We start from the raw sequence: 25,545 nt of genomic DNA, 5'->3' as shown, positions 1-25,545 counted from the left end.
TACACGACTCTCTTAATGGTGGTTGTCTGACTCACCCCGGGCTGAGTCCAATGTTAGTCACCGCCAAGTGGAGGCTGTTCAGCTGTCTCAGCCCACCTTGGTCCAGACCCCATCCCGCAGCCTGCTCAGAGGCGCCAAGAGATGGCTCCAGATGCAGCTGGTCTTATTGGTATGTGTCGTTAAGCTTAATATCTTAGCCGATTGGCATGTCAGGGGAACGTTGTCTTGGGGAAAGACATCCAAGGAAGCCCCCAGGAGCTCACGAAGCTAAGATGTAACTGATCAAAAGCAAACATTAAAAGAGTTGTCATCATTCATAAACGCTATCGTGTATCATCTATAGTCTCTATCAAAGATCCGACTACGCAATTTTCCCAAACCCCAAATGCAAGATGCCACCCAAAGAAATGTTCACACGCTTCACAATGTCCGCCCAAAAAGATATGCCGCTTAAAAGATTCCGCCCAAAAATGCATGACTTACAAAGCCCTCATACGAAAGTCAGGCTCCCATTCTAACTCCTCAATACTATGAGATCGACCCACGTGGTTGATCAATGCATCGGCGCTCGCACAGAGAACGTCTCCGTCGCGGAACTTGGTGCAGAGAACGCAGGCAAAGTCCCCGTCTGGGGTATGGCACTTGATCACAAATCGCTGGTTGACGATGAACTCGAGATCTTCATCGACCTCTCGCTCGTATCCGTCGATCGTGATCCACCTTGTAGTGGGCTTCCGGATAGCCCAGATGTCGTCGGCTTCAACACCGAGTTTGATCCCACAGGCTGGACATTGACAGATGCCTCCAGGGGCAAAAGTCGAGGCCATGCGCATATTCTTATCGCACTGCAGATCAATGCTATATATGCAGTATAGAGGATCGGGCTCGGATCGGACGGGTTCGGATCGGGGGTGTTCGGACCGGACGATGCTCGATGCGCGGCTGCGAGCGGGAGCAGGGAGTGCCTTTTGCGGAGGCAGCGGCTTCGGCGGCGGAGCCAGTGCTGGCCTTGGCTTCTCGGTAGCCATCAAGAGACGTTGTCGCTGCTCTCGAAGAGCTCCGAGTGATCCGTCTCGTGCGGCGTTGGAGGCAGCGATAAGGTGTTGCATGTCGACGCGGTCAAGCCGCCGACCGTGGTATACGGCATCTTGCAGGACATTGATGACGGTTTGCTGGAGAGCAATGACCTGTGCCTGCAGCTTATTCTCGGTAACCACGTCTCCGATGGCGAATTTCCGACCGAGTCGTTCGTATCCGTCTTCGAATTCCCTGCTGATAAGGGCACTCGACTTCTTGAGCGAAGCGCTGACCTCGTCCGTCTCCTTCTCCTTCTCCAGCGCCCGGTCCTTTTCCTTGGACTTTTTCTCCGACTTTTCGACCTGCTCCTTGAGCTTCTTGATCTCTTCGTCTTGGGTCGTGTCGCGGTGGTTCTGCTTGCGGCGCTCCTTGACGCGGTCCCAGAGGCCGATAGACGAGGTGAATGTGCCGACGAGGGTGGAACACAGCACGGCTATGATGTAGGTTTTCTGGTGCAAACCTTAGCAGGAGGTCAAAGGTAGATGCGAGCGTGATGAGATACCTTGAGGTGCTTGTCCTCGATCATGTTGGCGTGGTTCATCGCGGCAGTGCGTCTGCTATCGGCTTGTCGTCTGTAGAAGGAGTCGGATGTCTGGCGACACGATCGACGTCAACTCTCGGGAGAGCAGCAGCATCGGGTATATAGAAGTCATGATGGGTACGGTATCGTACACGATGGTTGCACACCGCAAGTCGCTCGATCAGCGTCGTTGGTCGGCAACGAGAACTTTAGTGCATGGACTTGCACCACCACCATGACGTCACGGCAAACTTTCCCAGTTTTGAGACAGTGATCTACAAAATTACGATGACGTGTCAGAACCTGGTCCCTCCTGATTGGTCGGGTATAAGTTGATCGTGTTTCCGGGGTGCCTCGGGATTCCACCGAGCTAGCGGCAAAGGCGTCAAGACGTAAACGAGAGATTGGGGGTTACAGCACGGCCAATTGAAGGGGGAGGATTGTTTCATGACGACTGGGTTGATGCTGTCATGTATTCTCCGACGACGAGGGGGGTTATATGATCGTAGTTAGTCACTTTATCCATGTCGTAATTACGTAGTTGTAACTTGGGTTGGGCTCTGAAGATTGGACCCTGATCTGCATGTCAAGTTACAAAGAACGTTGGGATTTTCAAGGGCCGGCTGAGTGTAGGGTGCTGAAAGATTAAACCGTGAATTTGGTAAAAATCGCTGTGAATGCTTATAGAGCAATTACGTTCTTTTATAACAAGTTGGAATCATTATTTGTGATAATATGGAAGAGCCAACTGTGTCACTCAGCTCTCACCCTAGACTTGTATCGCGCACTTGGAATATCCCAAGCCGCCAAGTCTTACAGTAATGGCGATGGCTTGCCAAGCCCTGCAAGGAACCTTACCCAAATGCTTATTTTCTCATGATTGGTTAGTCTTTACTGTCGAGTCTTAGACAAAGGCAGATCAGAAGTGACAAAGGGACATTGCAAGGGACTCGTCGTTATCAGCTCAAAAGGCCAAGCAGATGGTGGAGATCGGCGACATGTCTCAAATTCTTTGCTGAGTACTCTTGGGCATTTGCATCCTTGATGTTGGGCACTCACTAATCTGTAGTAACAATGTTGCACACTCGGATGACTAGAGTGAAGAGGAGCCTGGAGCAGTCCAACACACCAACTCTTGATGACGATGATGACATCCAAACATCGATCGACTAGAAGATTCTGCAATAACTCAGAGGCGAGAAATAAATGCAGGGCCGATCCAACACGAGATGCTGCAAGTGTAAACAGGTCATGTAGGCCGACAGGTAGTCACGTGACCACATGCAACATGACATGGTGTCTCGCGATGGTGGCAACACATGCATCAACAAACCAAGAGTTTTTATCATTTTTTCATGCGTAGCAAGGGACTCATCCGTGCAACAGAAGATGCATGGCCGTTGGTTTATATGCTTTTATAATATTTTCGTGCATCCGACAACGGCCCATCGTTTCTTTCGGCCGAAATGTCGGCGTTAAGCCACACATGCTGTCGAAAGGAAGTCAAAACATCAAGCTTATTCACCCTGAAAGCTGATAGCAATTGATGGAAGGGAACGCTGCTGTTTAGTAACATATATATATTTAAATTTCCAAGTACATCTGCAAGCAATTACGCAGATGCGTACCAAAACTGAGATGATCTTGCGGGTGCTCTTAACTCGACAAGCGCATCAACAGTATCTGTTCGGGGAAAACGATATTCAGATGCTCATGAAGAGTTAGAATGATACTTAGCATTCTATCCCATTAGCTCTGCTGCCTTTAAAAGCTACATGTAGCCTAAATGAATCTCTTTTCTCCCAAGTCATTCCTTCTTTTGACGACTTGCAAACATCACTTTACCAACCACTTCTCCTGCTTCTCAAAAACTCACAAGGCTAAACCTTTCATGATTGATGGAGAGGTCTATTGTGCGCTATGCGGCACCCTCACTTATTTCAACCCACCCTTGGGTCGGCCGGGCGTGACCCACGGCAATCCGAATACCTCCTATAGCTTCCTCGCCTCCCCAGTAAGAACCCTCTGGTGGCTGAGAGAGACAAGTATTCTTACTGAGAACCTCGGTGGCGTAGGGTTAGTAACCCATTTCTAACCTTAGAAAGACCTTGACTGACGTATTATAGAATTGCCCTAATGGAAGACGCTCGTCATCTCGGCAATGGCCTCTACGCTTACGATATACGACATATGGGAACAATAAAGCAATATGCGTTAGTGCACCATCTCTCTTCAAGTTGCTGTCTATTCTATGGGGTATTTTGCCGACATTTCAATCCAGGTATAACAATCAGACAGACTTTCCCGTCGCGTTTCCCGTCCATGCTGTATGCATGTATCTATTTCAAAAGATGATTGAACCGCAAGAGTTGGACCTTGAGTGTGTTTACAAGGCATTCAAGAAGTTTGCCAGCTCAGCCCCCTCAAGATGCCTGACCCTGGACTATGGTGGCGCTGAGAGGTTCATGGGAAAATATTGGAAATTCGATCCAGGTGAGAGGCATTATCTGGTCACACCCTCCACGGACCAGGCCCTCAGAACGTGGTACGCTGAACTGCAGAACCAACCCCCAGGAATGGATGGGAAAATTCGGGTGGTTAAACGTCTACCAAGTTTAAGGGATGATCCATTCGTCAAGTTGCCTCCCGAGCTCGTCTTGCTCACCACGGAGCACATGACCATGGCTGATATCTGTCAGTGGAGGGGAGCATCGAGGAGGACGGCTCTTCTCCCTTTGGAGAACAAGGATTGGAGGGACAGGCTGATCCGGGATATGCCTTGGATGTTTGACGTGCCCTATCCCGAGATTTCTGAGTCGCCCGTGGACTGGGAGGCGTTCTACAAGACACTTCACTTGGCTTCGTTCAGCCGGGGTGATTACATGAGTCCAGCCCTTATCAACAGGAAGCGGGTATGGCAAGTATGTTCGCCACTTGTCAAGGCTTTCCACGAGGAAAAGGCCATCCGGAATAAGGAAGAAGGGGAAATACCCGAAACTATGATCGACGCGGTAGTCGACACGGGGCCCAAGCCAAACTACAAGACTTGCCGAGACCTTCTTTTCCTTCGCAAGTTCGGCGACTTGGACTCTGTGCACCCCAAAATTGTGGTTGAATGGACCAGGAACTTGGAGTTCAAGGCCATCAAAGTTGGAAACTGTGGCTTTGTGTACAAGAAAAGCATGGGCCTCGACCTCGAAAACCAAGTGTTTTTTCCCGAAGACGGTTGGCTTGCGGGCATATCGATACGAATCTACCACGATGAGCCGGATGAAGATGAGGAAGACGACATAATCCCGGCTCAAACATTAATTACCGGGATATTCTTTCCCTTCAGCCTACCTCCTGTTGGTGGTCATGCCGACTTTGGAGACCCGGAATGTCACGCCACGCATCTTCTCGCACCCCGAACGGGGCATTTCATTGTTGGCCTCAAGGTGTACGACGACGAGCAAGACAGGGTCATGGGGATTGAACTCATCCAGCAGCCGTTGGCAAAGTTAAGGCGGCCGAGCCGGAGGGCAATGGTTGATATGGTTTCTGCGGAGGTATGGGATGCTGAGGATACAAAGGAGAAGTTTTGGATTGGTGTTGATGAAGATTTTTTTTGATTGATATTGACGGACGCTAGTGTTGTGTGTTTTGTATGAAGGATATGTCGAGGTAGGGAGGGGTCGATTGTGCGATGGATTTGGAAGCTTGGTGTTTGTCTGAGTTAGGTAGGTAAATGGGTTAGTTACGTCAGTAGGATCCTGGTGGTTTGTGTTAATAGTATTATTATCTCTTAAGAGAGTAAAGAATGCCTTGTTATATCCAATTTTGCCACCCTCCATCCAATCCAACTCAGTGAAGGCTTGGATAAACCTTTTTGAACGACTTGGTCGCAGAGACCCTCTTCCACCACTGCTTAGTCTTCGGTCCAACACTGAACCCAGGGTCTGACTTTCGAATCAACTCTTCCAACGGCCCAAAGCTGTGAATATCAGTAGGCTCTGTTCCAGCTCCCCACATGGCATGCGAGAGCCAGGGTATGACGTGAAAGTCGGCTTCTGTGACAGAGTCTCCGGCAGCGAAGGGGAGCACGAGAATGTCCTCTAGCTTGTTCATGCCGGCTGCAAAGGTACGGTACTGATTGTGGGAGGTCTCGAAAAATTGCTGATGATCAGCACCGAGCTCTGTGGCGTAGAGTTTATTCACTGTTCCATTCTCTTCCCTCTTGAAGTTGTAGAAAGCATTGTCAGGTGCTGCCTTGTGTTCCTGCTCGAGCTTCGTCTGTCGGTTCTGGAGAAAGTCCTTCCACATGCTGGCTTTCTTAGCCTCCATCTCCTTAGTATCTCGGGCATCAAAGAGGATGACATTCGTGTCGGCGTCTGCAGAGTGAACGTGATCGATGATTTGCTGCGCCTTTTGTTGCACCTTGGGGTCTTTGGGTACGAGAGTGGCTTCGCCCAAACTGTCAACGTAACGGAGGATGTCCATGCTCTGCACGAGGGGCTTTTCGAGAGCAGAAGACACCAGAGATGGGACGGTGCCGTGGGGGTTGATCTTGAGATATTCTGGCGCAAAGTTCTCCGCGGCAGCTGGGAAATGTGAGTATCGATCCCAACTTGAAGGTGTTGAAGCGTACCCAAGTTTATTTCCTTGACTTCGTAGTCATCTGCAGAGAATCCCTTCTCTGTCAAGGCAAGATGGGCAACGCCCGCCCACTGCGAGCCGACAAACGAGTAGAGAGTGAGCTGTTGCGAGTGTTAGGTTTGTTGAATTCTACCTGTTCTTTTGAGAGGGGAAAAACCTTTGGAGCCATTTCAATTGTTGCAAAGGGGTCGAATTGTGTCGCAGGTTCTACGGGGCTGTGAAGTTTGCGTTTCCAGTAAGCGTTCCGCTGCAACAAAACATTTTATACACTTTGATTGCCAAGATGTCTATTTTCAACATCACACTGATTCCACATGCACACTGCAGCATCAAAGGATTGCTGCAGTCGCCCCGAGTCTACTCAAGTGGAATATTGAATGTAGTTGGCTTGCCAAGACAACTCATCGTTACCCTAAGCCAGTACATCGCCAGTACAGTGTAATACATGTGACAGTTGTAAACAATCACCTCATTAATTAAACACAGATTCCAAAGTCTCATTAAACTTCCATTGTGTTTGATCTGCAGCTCGCTTGTGTCCAAGCCATAAGCAGGACGCGGGGTGAGATCTTAGTGCGCGTTGGCTTTGGAATCATTCAGGGTTCAACCTATGAGTTTAAATATTTTACGTAACTGAAACCGAAAATTGCTTGTGGCTTTGGAATTTGATGGAGGTCAACAGTCTGGGGCAGGCAATGGGATGGAATCATTCCTTCATCTGGCTTTCATGGTACGAGGTTAGTAGGAAAAAGAATTCATGAGGATGAACTGGCGATTTTGGGCATGGGAAGGAATCTGGAGGTGCTCTCTGGAGGCTTTCTGAATAGCATCAACATGGCTGGCGGACTCCAACACCTGACGCCCAGGCTGGCACTGCGTAGCCAGGAGACTACCCAGCGAAATGCCAGTGAATAAGTGAAACCCAACATTGATGACACTTGACAGACTAAAGTCTCGTGTGCAGCAAATATGACATTAATTGCTCGCTAGGACCTTGCAATAAACACGACGACATGGATCGCTTGAGGCTTGCCCAACCTCAGCTGAACCCTGCAGTCGCTACCCCTGTCACCTTTGGAATCACTCCAGGTCTTGAAAATCCAGCCGCAAGAAATATCTCCGAGACAAGGCACAGTCTGGGGTCCAGTAGGGCTGAGATCGCCCGGGAAATCGGCACAGAATAGCATTCGACTTCGCATCAAGGGGCTAAACTTGCTCAGCCTCTTGCCGCAAGCCGAGATGCCTTGCTGCGGAGGTGATGGCGTCAACGCAATTAGTTGATGCGTCGTAATTCTTTGGGCTTGAAGGGGAGTTGCTGGATTGTATAAAGAGTAGTGAAGAGCGCTCGGGACAGAACCATCAACAGCTTCACCATCACAACAACCACCACAACTCTCATTTCAACACATTCTTTCAACATCTCTACCACAGTAGCCAGCAAAATGCGTGTCCTCAACCTCGCCTCTCTTACCCTCGCTGCCATCTCCGGCATCGAAGCCCGTGCGGGCATCGACATTCGTGTCCAAGGCGGTTCAACCAAGAACGCAGCTGGCGCCGTCTTTGCTATGACCAACGAGCCTACCGGAAACAGGGTCATCGCTTTCTCTCGCAACGGCGATGGTTCTTTGACTCAGACCAAGGCGTACCTAACTGGTGGGCGAGGACAGGGCGTTGACTTTGATACTCAGGGTGGTCTTCAGCTGGATGCAAAGAACAAGTATCTTTATGCTGTTAACCCGGCCGACGATCTGATCACCGTTTTTGCTGTTGATGGCTCGTCTCTCACCAAGGTCCAGACCATCTACGGAGGTGACCAGCCTCTTAGCATCACCCTGAGTAAGAACGGATATGCCTACGCCCTCACTGGCTCCGTTGCCTCGACTGGCATCTTTGGCTTCAAGGTCGACGGCAAGACAGGAAAGCTCTCCCCTCTCACCAACGAGACTATCCCGCTCAGTACCCCTATCGGTGTCCCTGGTGTGGTAGCTTTTGCCCCTGATGGTCGATCCCTGATTGTCACCAACAAGGTTGGCAGCACAATCGATGTCTTTTCCGTCGATGAGAAGGGCCAAGCCAGCTCCGCACCCGTCACCACCATGGCCTCCAGCGGCCTCCGACCTTTTGGTGCTGTTTTCAACAACGAGAGCACCTTGTACGTCGTCGAGTCCGGCCTCCCCGCCTTCAAGAATAGCGCTCTGTCCACCTATCACCTCAACGGTGGAGAGGTTCCCAGCTTGACCGCCGTCACCAAGGCTGAGCGAAGCGACCAGACCGACGCCTGCTGGGTCGTCGTCACCCCCGACAACCGCTACGCCTACACTGCCAACTTTGTCTCCAACTCTATCTCTAGCTACGCCATTTTCAACAACGGAACCACTTCTCTCATCGAAGGCGAGGCCGCTCTCCCGGGTGATGGCTCCGAGCCTGTCGATCTTGCCCTCAGCAGCGACGGCATGTATCTTTACAACCTCCTCCGAGGCTCTGGCGCCGTTGTTGCTTACAAGATCAAGGAAGATGGTTCGCTTCAGCAGGTTGGTGACGTGTTTGGAAAGGGAATGGGCCTCATGCCCGGACTTGGTAATTCTGGCCTTGCTGCTTTTTGAAGGGCTGGCGAAATGGCTCTTGAAGCATAGACTGGGCAGTATACAGATGTCCATTTACCTGACTAGTATCTTTCTTTGCCTGTATTATAGTTATCGCATTTAGACCTTGCACTTGATTGTGTCATGACACGTCTTGTTGGTACACACATTAGAGGCTTCATATTTCATAACTATCCTAACTAGACTACTCATCTGTCCATCATATCTAAATTACTCTTCAGGCTTGGGGAAGAGATCCTTATACTGAAGAAGGGTCTCCCGGAAAGGCACTGGCTTCCGACCCGTCAGCTTCTCAACATTATCGGTCGTCTTGGCCATGTGTCCTTCGGCAACCATCTCGCCACAGCACATCAAATCGCCAATGCACAGCTTCATGGGCAACTGGGAAAAGTCACCAAAGAAGTCGGTAGGCAGCCCATGGTCCAGCCACCACTGCTTCAGCTCGTCATCTGGCATGTCCACGAGTTCTCCCTTATAACCAGTCTGACTGCACATCCAGTCAAAGACTTCCTGGTTTGTGACAGCCTCAGGGCCAGTGATGTCATATACAGTGTTGGGCTCTCCCTTGCCGAGAAGTAGGCAAGCAAGAACGCGACCGCAATCTTCTCGGGCGACATAAGCGCCGGCTTGGCCGTGGGTGTTTGTCAACCAGCGGTCACCGCAGAACTTGAATGAAGGGGCGAAAAGAGTGGGAATGTTGTCAGCGTAGAGGTAGTTGCGCTGTATGCTATAGTCCAGACCAGAGGCGTAGATGATCTTTTCGATAGCGTGGTGGTCTCGAGGCAAGAAGGGAATATCCTCTTCGTTCTCGGCCTCGATACCGGCTCCGATAAATGACGTGTAGCAGACGCGCTTCACGCCGCATGCCTTTGCTGCATCAACAACAGTCTGAGCCTGACGTCGTCGGCCTTCACCAAAGAGCCATGTGGAGATGAACGAGACAGCCTCTGCTCCCTCAAACACGGCCTTGAGGCTCTCGATATCATCATAGGTGGCAACAGCGAACTTGGCGCCCTTGTCTATCCAAGACTGGCGCAACTCAGCAGGGACGGCATCTTCTTTGTATGTTGTGAGAACTAGCTCGTCCTCGGGTTGAACGATGTCAACGGCGTGGCTAGCGGCAATCTTGCCCAGATTTCCATCTGCGCCGGTGAGGACGTACTTGGGCATGTTGATTGCTTCAAGGTTGATTTATATGGGTATTTGAGGAGAGAGAAGTGATGATGGGACTTTTAAGAAGACGATGCGATTTATATGAGAGAATATCGAGCAAGTAACAACCTCTGATAGACGCCTGATAGCCCTATCCTTTATACTTGAAGCTGAGGGTATCCACTCGTCAACTGATGAATGGGTCCAACTATCAGATCACCCCAACACGACATCCACAATCATGCCACGCACCCGCATAAAAACAAGCAGGAACCGGATGGTAACTGTCCTCATGTGGCTCTGCAATTCCGAGGCATTCCCGATTTGTGGGTAAACGTAGATGCCGACCCAGAACGGCGGTAAAGACTTTGAGGCTATTCCCCTTGCAGGTAGTCCAAGGTGACATCACCTCATCGCCTCGCCGTGGGTGGATAACCTACCTTTCGATGTCGCGTAAAGCTCGCACTCTTCAAGGTCAGGACATCATGTCAGTGTCACCCAAGTGTTGCGTGGCGGATAGTTGGGGACTAGGCCATTCTTCAAGGTGAGACCAGGCTATATATCAAACCACTTCTATATCGCCGCCCGTCAGTTGATCCACTAAAGGTACGGAATGGCTCGGCGGCACAGTCGGACGGACTTCCACCGCCGGGCCTGCCCATTACTATCGCGTAGCTTGGTGTCATTTCCTCGACCTGGGAGGCTAGGTGAGACTTAAACTTTCAGGCTTCATGGCCCAAAGAATTATGAATGAACGCTATTGTATATGGCCATGAAATGTAGAGTTGATGTAAAGGAGACGGGCGTAGGAGGATGCCAGGCACTGTGTTCGGGACAACAACTACAACAACGACGTGGACGGAGACTGGTAGTGGAAGTGATTTGGCCTGCACATTAATAGGAACGGTTCCGTTTCTATAGTCGTGCTAACTAATGTGTTTCTATCCGTTCTCGCCAAGTTAAGCAAGCCAGGCCTTTCTGTGATGATGGGGTCGTTTGAAAGATAGTTGTTGAGTCTTTCCAGCTCTCGCCCCAGGTTCAGCCACAGCCAAGCTTAGAAGTTAGCGACGAAACCCTCGTCTGCCTTGGCTCCAACTCTTTGAAGCTCATGGTTGGCAATCAGAGACGTGTTGAAGTCAATGGCAAGGCCAGGATTCTCCCAGCCCGTAACCAAAACGAAACCTTTGCCTGCGCTTCCTCCCAATACCTGGTGCTCAACGTCTTCAAGCAACCACCCTGTTGCCGCCGCCTTGAACCCCTTCAAGCTCTTGACCGACTGGACCATTTCGAGAGCCGATGCGTCAACTGCCGCAGCATCGACAGAAGCCGGGAAGTAGAACTTCTGGATGACGGTCGGAGTATCTTTGAAAGCGGCGGCCGGTGGAGACAGGCTTAACTCTCCTTCCGCCCCGTAGACATTGAGCATGGCATATTTGAGGTTTGGAGGCCCGGCCAAGATGGCGCTCACTTTTTCCAAGAAAGGGCCATATTTGGGAGATTCGGTGGCTGCTTGGTGAGCCTCGATGCTCTCCCAGTCTGGCTCATTGTCAGCGCGACAAAAAGGCAAAATGGAGACGGTGGTAGAGGTTGCGGAGCCCCTCTTCTACCCCAGCGAAAGACATGACAAGTGAGGGAATATTCTTACCCACGATCTCTACCATGGTATTGGTGTTCTTTTCATCGACGCTGTAGAGGGAGCTGCGAAACCCCTCAAAGGAACTCAATGTCTTGAGGCAATCTCTCCAGATGCGGCTCCCTTCAGACTCAGGATCCACCAAGTTTGCTCCTGGTACTAACGAGAGCACTGCAAATTCGGTTGTGGGTCTGGCCATGCTTGCTTGGGATAGAATGGTACGTGTGTTTAAATGGGCATGTCATAGAAAGGGAGAAAAGTGAGGACGTTCAAGACGCTGACCATGTCGCGCAATAGTACAGTACGTGGCATTAGCCCCCCTCGTGACCCCTTGTTGTCTGCATGTCTCGGGGGGTCGAGGTGCCTCGTCCGAAGGGGCGGCCCGGGACTGGATCTGCTGCGGTCCGCTTCCGACGGACTCGGCAGGATGGAGCGGCAATAAACGTCCTGAAAGAATCACGACAAATCCTGGTCTATGTGAGCGCTTGCTCGTAGTAAATCTATGAAGTAAGGATAAATAAAGCTACCATATTTCTTCTATTCTCACGACCACACCCCTCTATGGCTTATACCCTTGAAGTTAAAGATATCGTGCGCTTAGAGATATACCCACTGTCGGATAAGTACCCAGGCCAGTTAGTACGGTACCAATGATCTTGATAAGGGGGAAGTTCTGACCAACCAACTATTGGCGATAACGACTAGCTCTGGCCCTAGTGACGGTCATTCGTCAGACCTCGTCCCAGAATCTGTGACTATGGGGTACCTGAATATCAGCCTCAGTGACTATCGGGAACGGCTCCCCGACTTTTAACAGCCATCTGCCTCCGCACCATCGTTCCTCGGCAGCCATCAATCCAATATTTAGATGTAATAGAGATGCCCTTGACTGGTTCGCGAACAATACTGGGTCGTCGGCTTACCCTGGAGACTGTCACCTATCACTTTAATATCGCACCAAAGGGAAAAGTGATTCAATAGCTTTGCACTCGACGTTTAACGAGTACTAACCCCGGCGCCCCCCTAAGTATCAAGACGTAACAAAAAGACATTCCGATAGAGTACATGGAGTGACCAGTAACCAAAAAAGCAGCACAAATCCAGCAAACCCTACATGGTCGGCGGCCTCGGGGGGCGGATGTCGTTGTATCGGGGTTGGGAACGATGTTCCTTCCGATACTCCTCCAAAAGCAACGTTCTTATTGCCGCATCCCTGACTGCCACATCTTGCAGTTCGTCAAGAGTACACGGATCCAAAAAATATGTCGTCGTGATCCTCTCTCGCTTCAGGAACCAGCCAGACCACCACGTGGGGCGGTCGCTTTGGAAGTAACACACATCGATTTCCTCGATTTCTTTCGTCAGCTCCAAAGTTTTGTACTTTTCGATGAGGTCAGCCAACCTCGCGTCGACGTCAGAAAAGGCGTAAATAGCTTTTTCAACGAGTGGGAGGTAAACGCCCGAGATCAAGGGTAGTAGTTCCTTCTCAGCGTAGCTTATTGCGTCGAGAGTCCCTTCAACCCACATTTTGTTGGGCATACCATTAGCAAATGGACTAACGGATTGAGATACCTCGATGAGTAAGCCTCGAACTTCAAGTAGCAGGCGTCGCAGCTCGCGACCAATCCGCTGAAGGATTACAAGGGCCTCAAGGTTGTGCTCCTCGATGACAGTGAAGACTATCTTGATGAGCTTGGGCGTCAGGGTTTGATTGGCTCTTTGTTTAAGTCGGCCATTATCGGTCTCAGCCAATGCGTTGAGGAGAGAAGTAGCGGCCCCTCCGGCAATAAGAAAAGGGGCCATATCCTCAAAGGAGTCTTGGTCCTTAACAAGAGCCTTGACTCTAGCCTCGCAGTCCTTCACCCGGGCAACGAGGTTGCTTGGTACGGGTGGTAGTGAACGAAGACCTCCTGACTAGGATGCGAAGCCTCCCCTGATGATGTTGAGCTCCTCCGAGAGGCCATAGAGAATGAGTTGGGGTTGTGCAGGCACGGGCCCGCTCACTTCAAAGGGAGTCACCAAAGGGAGTAGCGTATTTTCGTGTTTATCATAGATCGAACGGATAGGCTCCCAGAAGGTGAAAGGTGCGGTTCGATTATGTGCGGACTGTGAAACCCATGCCAAATTGCCTCGGGGTAGCAACGGGGTAAGAGGCAAGAGAAGCATGATAAATAGGACTGCCAAGTGTGTGAGATAGTTAAGAGGCTTTGCGGCTCTTGAGCTCGTGGGAGGACTGGAAGGCGTGAGTTTTTCGTCTTCAAGCGGCGACGAAGATGGCTGGGTAGGCCTGGCAAAGGCCATGACCGGGGAGAGCTCAGCATCATCTGCCCAAAGGCCAAGGGGCCTGTACTCGGTACATGGGTGTGAAGGGGGATGTATAGGCGTCCGAGATAAAGTGGCGGTATCACGAACAAGATGAATCTGAGTATCTTCAGAAGGACACCAGTTTCGATGAACACAGAGTTGGACAGAGTGAAGTTTGGTAGGAGGTGGTCCCATAGAGACGGGAATCTGAATGCAGTGACAGTGCAGAGTAGCAGCTGATGGGTCTTGGTGGTATTCTAACAGTGGCTCGGGACTAGAGGAAACCGATGGCGTCGCCATGGCAGGATGTGGAGGCATGGGATCAGGCTCAAGGCTCTCTTGGTCGTCGTGATGGCTCGAACTTGACAGTGGGCCTGGAGCGATGAGGGAAGTCGGAGCTAACGCAAAAAGGGAGGTTGAACTGGGGACCAGGTCTCGATGCGAAGAAGAGACGCGCTGTTCTTGCTTTATCGCTAGATGAGCCGAAGATGAACGACCCCTGAAGGCTGAGGCGGAGCGTCGGACTGGGAGAGTGCCATGCTGCTCTTCATCGCCATCAGGGTACTCCAAAGATGATCTGGACAGTGCATCTCGCGTCATAGATCTCGTCCGGGGTGGCATATTCTGACTTGCAGTGGATGAGTTGATCCGATGAAACAGGGAAGGCGGAGAAATGTTGGAGGTAATAAAGACAAGAGAGACAGGTGGCGATGCGTCTTGAGGCTCAGCAATTGCAAGCAAAGCGAGTGGAGGAGACACAAATAATGAAAAGAGGTGAAGAAAGAAGAAGTGGGCAGCAGACGGGTTAACTGACAGGCGGACCGGCCATTAAGAACAAAGAAACTCAGTTAGGCACCTAGGGAAACAGACATGGCTGGTGAGACGTCACACATATCGTGGTTCAAGCTTTGGCCACCAATTTTGGAACAAAGAAATGTTTATTAAGTTGTAAAGCTTCTCTGCATTATGCCCTTGTACAGGAGACATAACTGCATTCGCAGCCATTTCAAAATGGTAGCTGCTTGAGAAGACGTTGGTACCCTCTTGATCACCTCGCGGTCCGGGCTGCCGGTAGCTAAGCTTGTAAGACTTTCCAGAGAAAGTGCCCAGTGCACTTTACCGGTATTGTAGAGACCGCCAACATGGAAAGCTCTCCAAAGATTAGGTTGATCGCCCCCCATAGTGATATCCAGTAGCGCTCAGGGCAGGGAGGGAGAAGTGTCAATGACGGCGCCACTCAGATAGCTCGTGCAGTCGTACAGACATTGAGGTAGCACGCAAAGGTGGAGTTGGAAATGCATGGCATTAATCTCTCTCAAGGGGTTAGCTAAACCAACTCCCATCCCGCCAACTCTCGCTCCTATTTGTTGAGCCTTGTATCTCGCCCATAGTCACCGTTGTGCTCGCTCATGCCCTACATTATCGCTTTCTCTGGCTCTGCTAACCTCGACGTCGTCTTTCTCTTGCCTGAATCTTGAGCTCCTTGAAGATCCTGAGATTCTCCTCCGTGAGAATATCGTTGCTGCCCCCATTCTCCTCTCGCCTCCACATTTGCTTCCTCGTGTCGTCACCTCGACTTTCCTTTTCGTGTTTAGCCTGCGCTTTCAGTTTTTGCAGGGCTTTAAGATTAACAGCAGTCAGGATGCCTTTAGTCTGCTGCTGTACCTCGTCTTTCATCACGGCCTGCCTCGACTGCTCCTGGCCAGTAGCGTTGGGCATGGGTAGGCAGGGAGTCGATGATCGTTTGCTTGGATGCTGAGGCATGGCGTCTTCTACAGCGATTCTGTCATCCTCGGCTTCTGGGGTGATACAGATAGATTCCGGAAGGGGAATGGGGATAGGGGGTCGATAGTGGCTGATCACCGTCTGAGTATGGATCAACTGCTCTTCAGGTGTCGCCAATGGAGGGAAGTGTTCAAACTGATGATGAAACTTGTCAGAAAAGCTAGGCGTGTAGGGTCCAAACTTACTTCTTGTGCATCCTGATCCTGTTCGCAATGACTTTCGTCATCTTCCTCCGTATGTTCGTCTTTGAGAGGGGTCCACCACCGCGCGAGCCACCAAGTCCTTTGAAGTCCTGCGGAAACTCTGAAGCGTGGATGTTCATTTGAGGAGGTCGAGAAGGTTGCCTTTCAACAATCTCTGCATACGGCAACATCGACAAATTAAGCCGCTCTGCATGCTAATCTGCTGCATCAAGTGTTTTATGGAAGGCTGGCGAAGGAGGCCTATCAAGAAAAGGTGGTTCTTGACGCGCAGACTGTACAGCGGGAAGGTGTGTCTCTTGGACTCAATAGTAACTTGGGAAATAATCAAGTGGTTTAGCGGATCAACCCTTCACTTCCCATCGTTTTGCCCAATTGCATTATTCTTCATGTATTGACTAGTAATCCTAAAGTCTTGTGGGTTGGCCCTCCATAGCTTGTTCCTCCTTTCTCGTCGGCTTGTAGTGTGTGTTAATGAGGAATGGGCAGTAGATTATCCTAAAAGCGCCCTGCGTCGCCCCCAATCGTCCAAGTTGGGCCAGTCAGGTTATGACGGCGAAAGATTTCTACCGCGTCGTTCAATGACCACTTCATCCAGTCGGCATCAGCATGGCGTCCGTACCATTCCGTAGCAAAATCCCAAATCTGCTCAACTGGCCGCACATCGCCCTTGGGGACTCCCCTAGTGGAACACCACTCGTCCACCTCAGCTTCGTCACGGAACAGTAACTGGACCGAGCAGGTATATATGACGTTATCCCAGGCGTTTCGCATTGGGACTGGAAAGTGTACAACGTAGCCCTTGTCCAACAGCTTTCCATCTTCGACGGTGAGGGTCACTTCATCGCCGATAGCACCGAGTCTTGTCGTGAGACTCGCAGTGCCGCCTGCTAGCTTCATCACTCCAAGGGAGCACCAGGCGCAGTTCCCCCACCATTTGCGCTCCCCTGATGTGACAATGCAGGTCGTGGGCGCTGCTGAAAACGGGTGGGCAACCCAGACCTCGTCGGAATGTGGGTGTAGCACAACCCCATGGTAGTCTCCCAAAGCTTTGAGGCCCTGTCGTGCAGTGGCTTCACTGCATTGGAAACGGGTGGCGATCTCGTTGACAGTTGGGGGACGTTGGTTGGTAAGGAACGAGGAGATAATGGCTTCATGTAGACTTGAATTGTCCATGATGCGAACGCGGAAGAACCACTGCGTTCAAATGTCGCAAGGGACTGGTATGGTGCGAGGAGGCAGTGCTTTGTGAAAATAAGGCGAAGAGAGGATGGGGGACGTTTGCTTTATAGTAGGTACAGTAGGTTGGTAGGTAGTGTCATTAGGCTGGAGCAGCGCCAGTGTGCTGCGGCCGCTGAAGAGTGTCACGTTAAGGGCGTCAATGACATGTGTGGGTAGGTAGGGAGAAGACAGGCTAGTGCAAAATTTGGGCCTTTCTGTCGGATGCCTATTTAACGGTGTTTTACATGTTAAGTTTCAATGCCACTATGTATTGAAAACTGTGTCCTTTGCTATTGTGGGTGATGGTCCCGTCTCCTTTGGAGACGGTATTAATAATCACAAGAATGGCACTCCTTCTATATACACCTGGCCATAAAGACTGAGGGATAACACACAAGATACGAATTTGGCTCATATCATATGCATATTTATTCGAATTCGATGTAACAAGCTCAAACGGATTACCGCCCTTTTCCCTGAAGGATTAGCACAGATGGTGTTAAGTTGAAGGCTGGTATGAGATGAGGTCGATTCGCACACGTGTAAGATATGACCTCCGGCCCTATAATGCCACCAGATATGCTTCCTTTTTTATTTCTTTCGGAATGCACCAATTCCAGAGCCGAAAGGCATGGCAGGCGAACTAGCTCAATTGCCGAACCTGCCTCAATCATCATAAAGACACCAAAGCCAGCTTATCACACAGCGAGAAGGCCACAAGCGTGCTGACCAACAACATTGGGTGACTGTGTCTTGGCATTTCGAGGAGCGTGCTTTTTCGGCAGCCAATGACAAGAGAAAACACATTGGTGATAACCCAGCCTGGTGGCAGCTCCAAGCCACGTCACCTCATTTTCAGCTTCAGCTTATTCCTCACTTGCGACTCAAACTTACTACCAGTAACGTCCTTCTACTTGGGCACCTTACGAGTTCATCTTCTCTTCGAAATAAATACACTCATTCTCCCGTTTCTAGACTGTACGTGGCTAATAAATATATATGTAGGGCTCTGCTGACCTACGACATGAATGAATGCTGAACAAAACAGCACTAAAAACGCCCTCGCCATGCATCCTCATGAGCATAACGGGTTTTGCAAGCGTTGCTTCGATGTGGGGTCAGTCAACGCTCAGGGCGGACACGATATGGCCTCGGAATGGCCAGTTGATAAATGTCACAGACACGACTCAGAAGGCTTTGACCTTTTGGATCCTCCCTATGAGGCAGTCAAGGACCTCGATGTCCTGGAAGGCATCGGCCATACAGGAATGACAATATCCATCATTCCCGCCCTAACTCAATCCGAAAAACACGATTCACAGAGCCGCCTCCAGGAAATTCAGTCCAAAGCCGCTACAGGATCGACTCTTAGTAAAGTAGCCTGTGGCTCTTCCATCGCCACCCTTCCCGAAGACTCAGGATCTGGATCAATTGCTGAAAGAACCTTTTTCAATTTTAAAACGCTAGAGGAAGCGGGAGAGATGGCACTGATACACAACACAGCCGCTGATGACCATGACAAAACCACGTACTCGAAAGCAACCAACGAGGATCCCACCCAGACGCGTGATTTTGTGCACGAGTTGGCCAGCGATATTTACGGGAAGCTGGGGCCTACTATTAATCCCGAAGATTGGCCACTTCTATCAAGGACGCTCCCTGACCTTCTCAAAGCCCTTGCTATCAAAATTGGTAGCAGTGGCAACTCGCAGGCCCACCGAGACATCATGTACCTCATACATAAGGAGCACCAGTATTTGCGCTCCCCCGTCCCAGTCTGCCAAACTGACTGTTGCTTCCAGAAACATTGTCGACAAATTTCAGAACCTGATAATTTGCCCGCTGGAGGATGCTGAAGTGCCAATTTGTGCTGACGTTGACAATATGTCACTGCGAGACAAGATGGACTTGTGGGATCAAATGTTATCTGTCGACGAGGACAAAACCAGTCACGGCGAGTTGTTTCAAAATAAGGCCGACAACGACTCCAGCACAGCTGCTTCATTCATGTACAAAAAGATGGTCCTTGAAAGCAAGGGCTATGACTGGCTGATTCAAAGTCTCAAGACAGAACTCTTACTCGAACGGGACGAAACTGCTTCCTTGAGCGATGGTACATCAATCCGACGACAGATTCTTTCCATGCTTCCGTCCGGGGATATCAGCAAACGAATATGCCCAACCAATCACCATGTCGTGTTTCGCATCCCCACGCCATCGATTAATCATCTGCGGTCGGATCGAATCGTGGTTACTTCAAGTTCTTGCAATCTTCAGTTGACACGGATTTCAACATATGTGGACCAGACCTGGCCATTGTTTGGCAGGAAAGTGCTCTCTGTAATATCTTTTCTCGGGAACACATTCCAAGGTTGGGGCCGTCGCACAAGTTGGTTCTCAAGTAAGACAGTCTTACTCGTCCTTCACCCCCCTAGCATTTAAGTTGCGAGCTAATGACCCCAAAGCCGTTCTGGGCGATGAAACGGAACTTTTAACATTTGCCGGACGGTCACATTCGCTTGTCAGCCTCGTTGGGCCGAGTTACTCTATCGCAGAAGTTGGGGAGCAGATTGCCTGGCTTGTGGCTGCTACCTCTGAATATTCATCTTCTGGCGATGGCGGCGTCATCCTCGGCATCCCCTCAATTTCCATGACCGGCACATTTCACTGTAACTCTTATCCAGCCACATGGGCAAGCTTCGAGTCTCTTCAGCCACTATCCAGTACTATCTCAAACACGGGAGCCTTTGTCGCGGTCGAAATAGAAGTTCTTGGGAGTAAGAAACTTCTCCAAGGAAAGCCAGCAGCATTTTGGGGTCGCTTGCTGGGATATTCATCTGGTCCTCCAATTATCCAGAGATATCCGACGGCTCGGAGACGGGAAGGGTGCCCAGGCCTTGAACTGTCCTATGACATGTTGCAGGTTGCACGAAGCACCGGTTTCGGTCAAAGTACCGCCCTCAAAGAGTCCTTTGCTGCCCTTGTTCTAGCAGGAGCATCTAAAGGCGTGTTCTACTGGCACGAACCGCACTCATGTAGATGCTCCACTGAGCTCTTCTTGGAAGCCCACGGAGACAGCATCCCCTCGCAACCGCCTAGCGATGCCTTGAAAGGCGCTCGGCATGTCATCTGCGACTGTGAGCTCTACATGGAAACGGGTGAGCACCATCCCTCTCAAGTCTTTTATTTGCTAATATCTTGGATAGAAGGCGATACAACCCCCTCGGCATCCACGTCTACCTCCAGCACCTCTCTAACTGGTGTCATTTTATCGGTGTCAAGCGATTCCGTAAACATCATCCAGCAGGATCGTGTGGGCCCTGGATTTTGCTTCTTCAAAAATGTGCTTCAGCATATAGTCAAAGGCTATCTCCGTCAGGCACCTAGCGATGGCGCAACTTTTGTAGGCAACGCGAAAGCATTACCCTCTGGAACACATTCATCCACCTCGAACGGCGACTCTTCAAGGCAAAGCATGCCTTACAAACGACGCCGCGAGAACAAACACTCCAGGGGTGATGAGGATGAGAACAACCTTCAACCAAGGAAAAGACTCAAGGGCCCGCCATCTCATTCTTTGGAAAAGCCAAGATTTCTGGCTTGCCCATTCTGGAAACTCGATCCAAACAAGCATTGGGAGTGCTTTTTGAAGAAGCTCACAACGGTCAGTTATGTCAAGCAGCACTTGAGTAGACGACATACCCCTGCTCTCTATTGTCAGACGTGCTTCGCCATTTTTGACGACGAGGCCCTCCTCGAAAGCCATATCCTCAGCAGATCCTGTGAACGAGATCCTCTGGAAAGTTTGGAAGGTATCTCGACAATTCAAAGCCGCAAGCTCTCCCAGAAGTCCAAAGGGACGACCGAGGAGCAGTGGTATGCCATCTGGGACATCCTCTTTCCAAGCGAGTCACGACCACTGAGTATCTACATCGACTCTGACCAGTCAGCAGACTTCGTTCTCCTGCGAGAGTTTAGTCAGAGAGAGGGTGTTTCTATTCTTCACGACAGGATTCGGGCAACAGGGCGAATATTGAGACCAGACGTGCCAGAGCAAGAGGTGAGGGACATACTTCGCCAAGCGCTCGATTCATTCTTCGACTATTACCGCATGAACGTAGCCCCGGTCCCAGCGGAGCCTCCGCAGACTAGAAGCCGTACATCGGGTGACTCAAGGCCGCAAGGGGTCATGGCAGACAACCGAAGCACAGACAGCGGGGTGATACTGACTTCTCACTCCTCTCATGGCTCCCGTGCCGACGACCAGGCGATCACATCGATGCCAGAGGACAACAATGCAGGAACGCCGGCAATAGAAGCCATCGAGTCAGCGACCCAAGCTCAAACGGACCCCGTTGGTTCCTTACAAGTACTGGAAGCCTTCAACACGGATGTATCGGAGGACTGGGGGATCTTAAGAGAAACGGAGAGTGTTTTCGGAGGGGCCAACTTAGACGAGCTATACGATAGGTTGATTGTTCAAGGTGGTATGGCGGAGCTTGATGGGGGCCTGGACGCCGAAACATGAACAATAGATGGGTTCAATATGTTCTTTGCTATAGTTAAAGCCCGGCCCTTATGGGTTAACTGAGCCAGAATACCGAACAATAGACGGTACCTAGAGGCCACCATGATTAGAGGACTCAGGTCGCGGCTTTCCACGGGCAGGTTAGCAGTATAGGCATTTCAGGAAACTTTCTTCTCTTAACCCAAGCATTACTTGTTGAAAGACCATTTCTTGAAAAATGCCATGAGAACAAGATCAAGTATTGAGTAAACTAGTTTCTGAGAAGTGAAAGTGCCCCTTGCGAAGCGTTGCTATGCTCATGGCTCTAAAACAGGAGAACGAATGAAAAATCTCATGACGCTAAATAATCCAAATTCCACCCAGATATCATAACTCATGGCAGTATATATCGTAAATGAAGGTCGTTTCTCATGGGCGTTGTGCCGTGATGATAACAAGACGAGTCGGTTGACATTCTCGTCTCGAGGTGGAAGGAAATGGGACCATGCAATTTGTGCGATTGTAGATTGCAGTTTGAAACGTATTTAAGAGATGAAATATCTCGATGTAGGTGTTGTGATGGGTCACATGCACAACTGAAGTTCGTCGATGGAGAGTCTGCGTGGCGCGCGGACGCTGTAAATGTCGTGGATTCTCTGAGAACAATATGTTAGATGGCGTATGACATATGCCGGGAGTGGGATGTACTTACGTGAACTTCATAGTTTCCCTCGTTGAACGTCTTCTTCAAGAAAGTGACGAGTTTTGTAGGGTCGATCCTCCTGCCGTCAACATCCTGAAAGTCGTCGACATCGTCGTAAGGCGTCGTGTCGGAACCGCTGGTGTTTGTCGATTTGAGCGGAGGACGCTCACTGTCGCGAGACATTGTTGATGTGATGCTTGGCTCTGTTGTTGTTGCTAGGATTAAGTTCTAAAGGACTAGGCAGCGTGTGTAGGACTTTTATCGTTCTCAGCCACGGTGGTGAGGCAGCTCATGGGCTCACGTGTATTCGGGGAATGGTTCCTATTCGGGAATCGACTTTGCCATCGTGACGCGCAACGCGAAGTGGAAAAAGGGCTGACCTATCATTCTTGCTCAGCCACACTCGATGGTCCCGTCGAGAGGCACAAGATCTCAGCTTATTGGTTATACTGGTTCAACCCTGAGCCACCCTGCTGGTCCAGAGCATCGATTGGTCAACTGAGGCTGTGCTCTCACACTTGCCCCTGCCTCGGGGTCACTCCTCCGAGACTCCGTACAGGGGTCCTCGAGAGCAATGACCCCCTGCGCCTCGAGTCTCGAGTCACCAAATGTCTCACTCCCTCCCAATGAGAGGCCGCCTTGCCAGGCTGAGAGGGCAGCTGAGCCTGTCGGATTACCGCAGCCTGATTGCAAATGCCCTTTAAATTACAGCGCCCCCTTGCGACCGACTGGTTGCCTCGGAATTCCCGGTAAATTCTCGATCGGCCCATCCTTGCCTTGTCTTGCCTTGCTGTCGCCATGAGAAGCTCCCACGACAACCCCGGCCCTGCAGGCGATGCACTGCTAGAGGTGCCAGCGCAGCACTCCCAATCGAGTACAGACAACGATGGACAACCTGTATCTCGGCGGAGCACTGCTTCTTCGACATCGGATCTAGAACCGCTGACAGACTCGGACTATGAGTATGACTTTCCTCCGACCGGAGTCATTATCCACATTGAGGGGACGCCTCTCAACAACCAGCCTGAGATTCAAGAGTCAGACTCTGAATTAGTACGTATTTTTAAACCTAATGCACTTGCAAGTCAATTAACGACAGCTTAGAGAGACATCTCAAGACCCTCATCACCCAATCTCTACGACAAACGCACCAACAACGACATCGCCCTCGCTTCAATAAGAGGCAAGGGGCTACCGACTCTCAGCCCCGATCAGCAACCGGTTCTACCGACAGACCACAGCGAGGTCTCCGATCTTGGCGATGGCCTTGACGATACCAAGCCGGAGGAGAGGTTGTGTGAGTGGCAAAAAGATCGCCACCCGGAAGCTGCGCTACACGACCTGCTACTAGCCGAGTATCGCAAACCGCAGGCGGGGAGCAAGGGATTCATCCCCAGGGGCCATATCAGGCGGGTTCTTCAGGAGCGCGATGTGAGACAGGAGATTGTTGAAGCATTATCTGGGCCTTCTGGGCCATCACAGGCCATCTTGGCCAAGGCCAATGAGTACACAAGACTGATCTGTAACCCTTCGCCTCACAGACGGTCTAGGCACGGAAACAATTCTAAACCCGAGTCCTATCTCAAGATCTTTGCCATCCTAGTACTCATAGAAAGAGTCTCATCGATTGGCGAGTTCATCAAAGAGGGGGTTGATGACAGCGCGCTCCCCTTACGAAGAGTCGAGGTCAAGTCGGCGAGAGTACCAAGATTTGAACTACGACCGCGACCCCAGGATTCGAGTCGTCTTGCCTGCCTCAGAAGGTGGAACCAAGTGCAGCTCATGCAGTTTGATGATTGGCAATGGACTGTCATGGCACCGTTCTTCTCTCGTGCGGTAGACGGCAAGGTTATGAGATATCGGTTTCCGGACTCTACTATTCTGCCCTTCTCAAAGGAGAAGAGACAACCCGGAGATCTTCTCGAAGAACAAGAGTTTGAAGGAGGGTTTGGCAAGGTTTCCAAGGTGCACATCCACCCAGAGCACCACAACTTCTACGATGGCAAGGTATGTTTACCTCATTCTATTCCCCAGTGTTTATCCATTCTAACAACTCGCAGTCAAACGACTCTGCCTTTGCTATCAAAAAGCTCAAGTCAAGAAGTCTGGAAAAATACAAGTCCGAGTTCAACATGCTCGCCACATTCTCCAAGACCGAGGACCCTCACCTGGTCCCTCTAAGAGCTGCATATCGTCTTCGCAACGCCTGCTACTTCATCTTCGACTGGGCTGATACAGACTTGTCACGGTTCTGGACCTTTACGGAACCCAGACCGCCGTTTAACAAGGATAGTGTGCTTTGGGTAGCCAAGCAGTGCTATGGGCTTGCGAATGGTCTGCAGACTATTCATCGCTATGGAAGCATTGAGCAGAGTGCATACCAGTCTTCGACGACAGCTGATTACAAGGCAGCTCCTGGTAGGAAGCTGTATGGTAGGCACGGGGATATCAAGCCCCAAAACATTCTCCTCTTCAAAGATCCCGAAGATCCCGAGGGTAGAGGCATTCTCAAGATTTGCGACTTTGGACAAGCCGAGCTTCATTCAGCTCACAGCAGATCCAACCGACCAAACACGGACGTCGCCATCTCTCTATTCTATCGGCCGCCCGAGTGCGACATCAAGGGCGGCACAATCAGCCGGTCATATGATATCTGGACAATGGGCTGTCTGTATCTCGAGTTTGTTGCTTGGATGCTAGGTGGCTGGAGTCTGGTCACAATTTTTGCCCGGCAGAGGGCAGGGCCTGATATTCCTTGGGCTCCTCAGCTTAGAGAGCATCTCTTCTTTGACCGGTTAGATGAGGGCAGATCAGCCCAGGTCAAGCCATGTGTTGGCGAGGTAAGCATACACCTTTTCTCGCCCATGGGCTTCCACTCACGATTGTCTAGTTTATCAACTGGCTTCACTCTCACGCCAAGTGTAGTGATTTCATCCATGACTTTCTTGATATCATTGAGAAGGAGTTACTAGTAGTTGAAACAGCTGATACCGATGGCCTCAAGCGCCTGGGGTGTGGACCGCTTGCTACCAAGCTGAACAGGTTGCATCAAAAGTGTCTAAGTGTCCCAGGTTACGCAGATGAGCCGAACCCTTGGTGAACGGGGAAATAGGACTTGGGGGCTGGATGCATAGCTGGCTCTGTGATAGATATCACGAGTCTAACGATACCATCCAGAAGTACATAACATAATGAAACCAAGCCT

The 25,545-nt window shown here is 50.6% G+C and overlaps 9 protein-coding genes and 1 pseudogene across 10 annotated transcripts, besides 1 other annotated feature; 4 read left to right on the top strand and 6 right to left on the bottom strand.

The window, feature by feature from the left end:
• Positions 1 to 479: 479 nt before the first annotated feature.
• Positions 480 to 1,618, bottom strand: NCS57_01367500 (uncharacterized protein; the record flags this gene model as incomplete). Its single annotated transcript, XM_053063303.1, has 2 exons — positions 480 to 1,526; positions 1,580 to 1,618. 2 exons carry the CDS (start codon positions 1,616 to 1,618, stop codon positions 480 to 482), a joined length of 1,086 nt encoding a protein of 361 aa, XP_052906636.1.
• Positions 1,619 to 3,948: 2,330 nt separating this feature from the next.
• Positions 3,949 to 5,208, top strand: NCS57_01367400 (uncharacterized protein; the record flags this gene model as incomplete). The annotated part of the gene is made up of 1 exon (XM_053063302.1): positions 3,949 to 5,208. One exon carries the CDS (start codon positions 3,949 to 3,951, stop codon positions 5,206 to 5,208), a length of 1,260 nt encoding a protein of 419 aa, XP_052906635.1.
• A 232-nt stretch (positions 5,209 to 5,440) lies between these two features.
• Positions 5,441 to 6,333, bottom strand: NCS57_01367300 (annotated as a pseudogene). Its single transcript has 2 exons — positions 6,225 to 6,333; positions 5,441 to 6,177 (listed from the first exon to the last, which is right to left on the bottom strand).
• Positions 5,441 to 6,333: a sequence feature.
• Positions 6,334 to 7,674: 1,341 nt separating this feature from the next.
• NCS57_01367200 (uncharacterized protein) lies at positions 7,675 to 8,835 on the top strand (the record flags this gene model as incomplete). The annotated part of the gene is made up of 1 exon (XM_053063301.1): positions 7,675 to 8,835. The coding sequence occupies one exon, from the start codon at positions 7,675 to 7,677 to the stop codon at positions 8,833 to 8,835; it is 1,161 nt and encodes a 386-aa protein (XP_052906634.1).
• Positions 8,836 to 9,045: 210 nt separating this feature from the next.
• NCS57_01367100 (NmrA domain-containing protein) lies at positions 9,046 to 10,005 on the bottom strand (the record flags this gene model as incomplete). Its single annotated transcript, XM_053063300.1, has 1 exon — positions 9,046 to 10,005. One exon carries the CDS (start codon positions 10,003 to 10,005, stop codon positions 9,046 to 9,048), a length of 960 nt encoding a protein of 319 aa, XP_052906633.1.
• Positions 10,006 to 11,041: 1,036 nt separating this feature from the next.
• NCS57_01367000 (ABM domain-containing protein) lies at positions 11,042 to 11,819 on the bottom strand (the record flags this gene model as incomplete). The annotated part of the gene is made up of 2 exons (XM_053063299.1): positions 11,042 to 11,523; positions 11,633 to 11,819. The coding sequence occupies 2 exons, from the start codon at positions 11,817 to 11,819 to the stop codon at positions 11,042 to 11,044; spliced, it is 669 nt and encodes a 222-aa protein (XP_052906632.1).
• A 911-nt stretch (positions 11,820 to 12,730) lies between these two features.
• Positions 12,731 to 16,031, bottom strand: NCS57_01366900 (uncharacterized protein; the record flags this gene model as incomplete). Its single annotated transcript, XM_053063298.1, has 3 exons — positions 12,731 to 13,530; positions 15,370 to 15,779; positions 15,895 to 16,031. 3 exons carry the CDS (start codon positions 16,029 to 16,031, stop codon positions 12,731 to 12,733), a joined length of 1,347 nt encoding a protein of 448 aa, XP_052906631.1.
• A 376-nt stretch (positions 16,032 to 16,407) lies between these two features.
• Positions 16,408 to 17,085, bottom strand: NCS57_01366800 (uncharacterized protein; the record flags this gene model as incomplete). The annotated part of the gene is made up of 1 exon (XM_053063297.1): positions 16,408 to 17,085. One exon carries the CDS (start codon positions 17,083 to 17,085, stop codon positions 16,408 to 16,410), a length of 678 nt encoding a protein of 225 aa, XP_052906630.1.
• A 1,112-nt stretch (positions 17,086 to 18,197) lies between these two features.
• Positions 18,198 to 21,658, top strand: NCS57_01366700 (uncharacterized protein; the record flags this gene model as incomplete). The annotated part of the gene is made up of 4 exons (XM_053063296.1): positions 18,198 to 18,883; positions 18,933 to 19,531; positions 19,596 to 20,288; positions 20,337 to 21,658. The coding sequence occupies 4 exons, from the start codon at positions 18,198 to 18,200 to the stop codon at positions 21,656 to 21,658; spliced, it is 3,300 nt and encodes a 1,099-aa protein (XP_052906629.1).
• Positions 21,659 to 23,117: 1,459 nt separating this feature from the next.
• NCS57_01366600 (Protein kinase domain-containing protein) lies at positions 23,118 to 25,440 on the top strand (the record flags this gene model as incomplete). Its single annotated transcript, XM_053063295.1, has 4 exons — positions 23,118 to 23,393; positions 23,445 to 24,347; positions 24,401 to 25,180; positions 25,231 to 25,440. The coding sequence occupies exons 1-4, from the start codon at positions 23,139 to 23,141 to the stop codon at positions 25,438 to 25,440; spliced, it is 2,148 nt and encodes a 715-aa protein (XP_052906628.1). The 5' UTR covers positions 23,118 to 23,138.
• Positions 25,441 to 25,545: the final 105 nt, after the last annotated feature.

This window comes from Fusarium keratoplasticum, chromosome 12, assembly GCF_025433545.1.
Source record: "Fusarium keratoplasticum isolate Fu6.1 chromosome 12, whole genome shotgun sequence".
NCBI lineage: Eukaryota > Fungi > Ascomycota > Sordariomycetes > Hypocreales > Nectriaceae > Fusarium > Fusarium keratoplasticum.
This window is presented reverse-complemented; position numbering and strand designations above follow the sequence as displayed.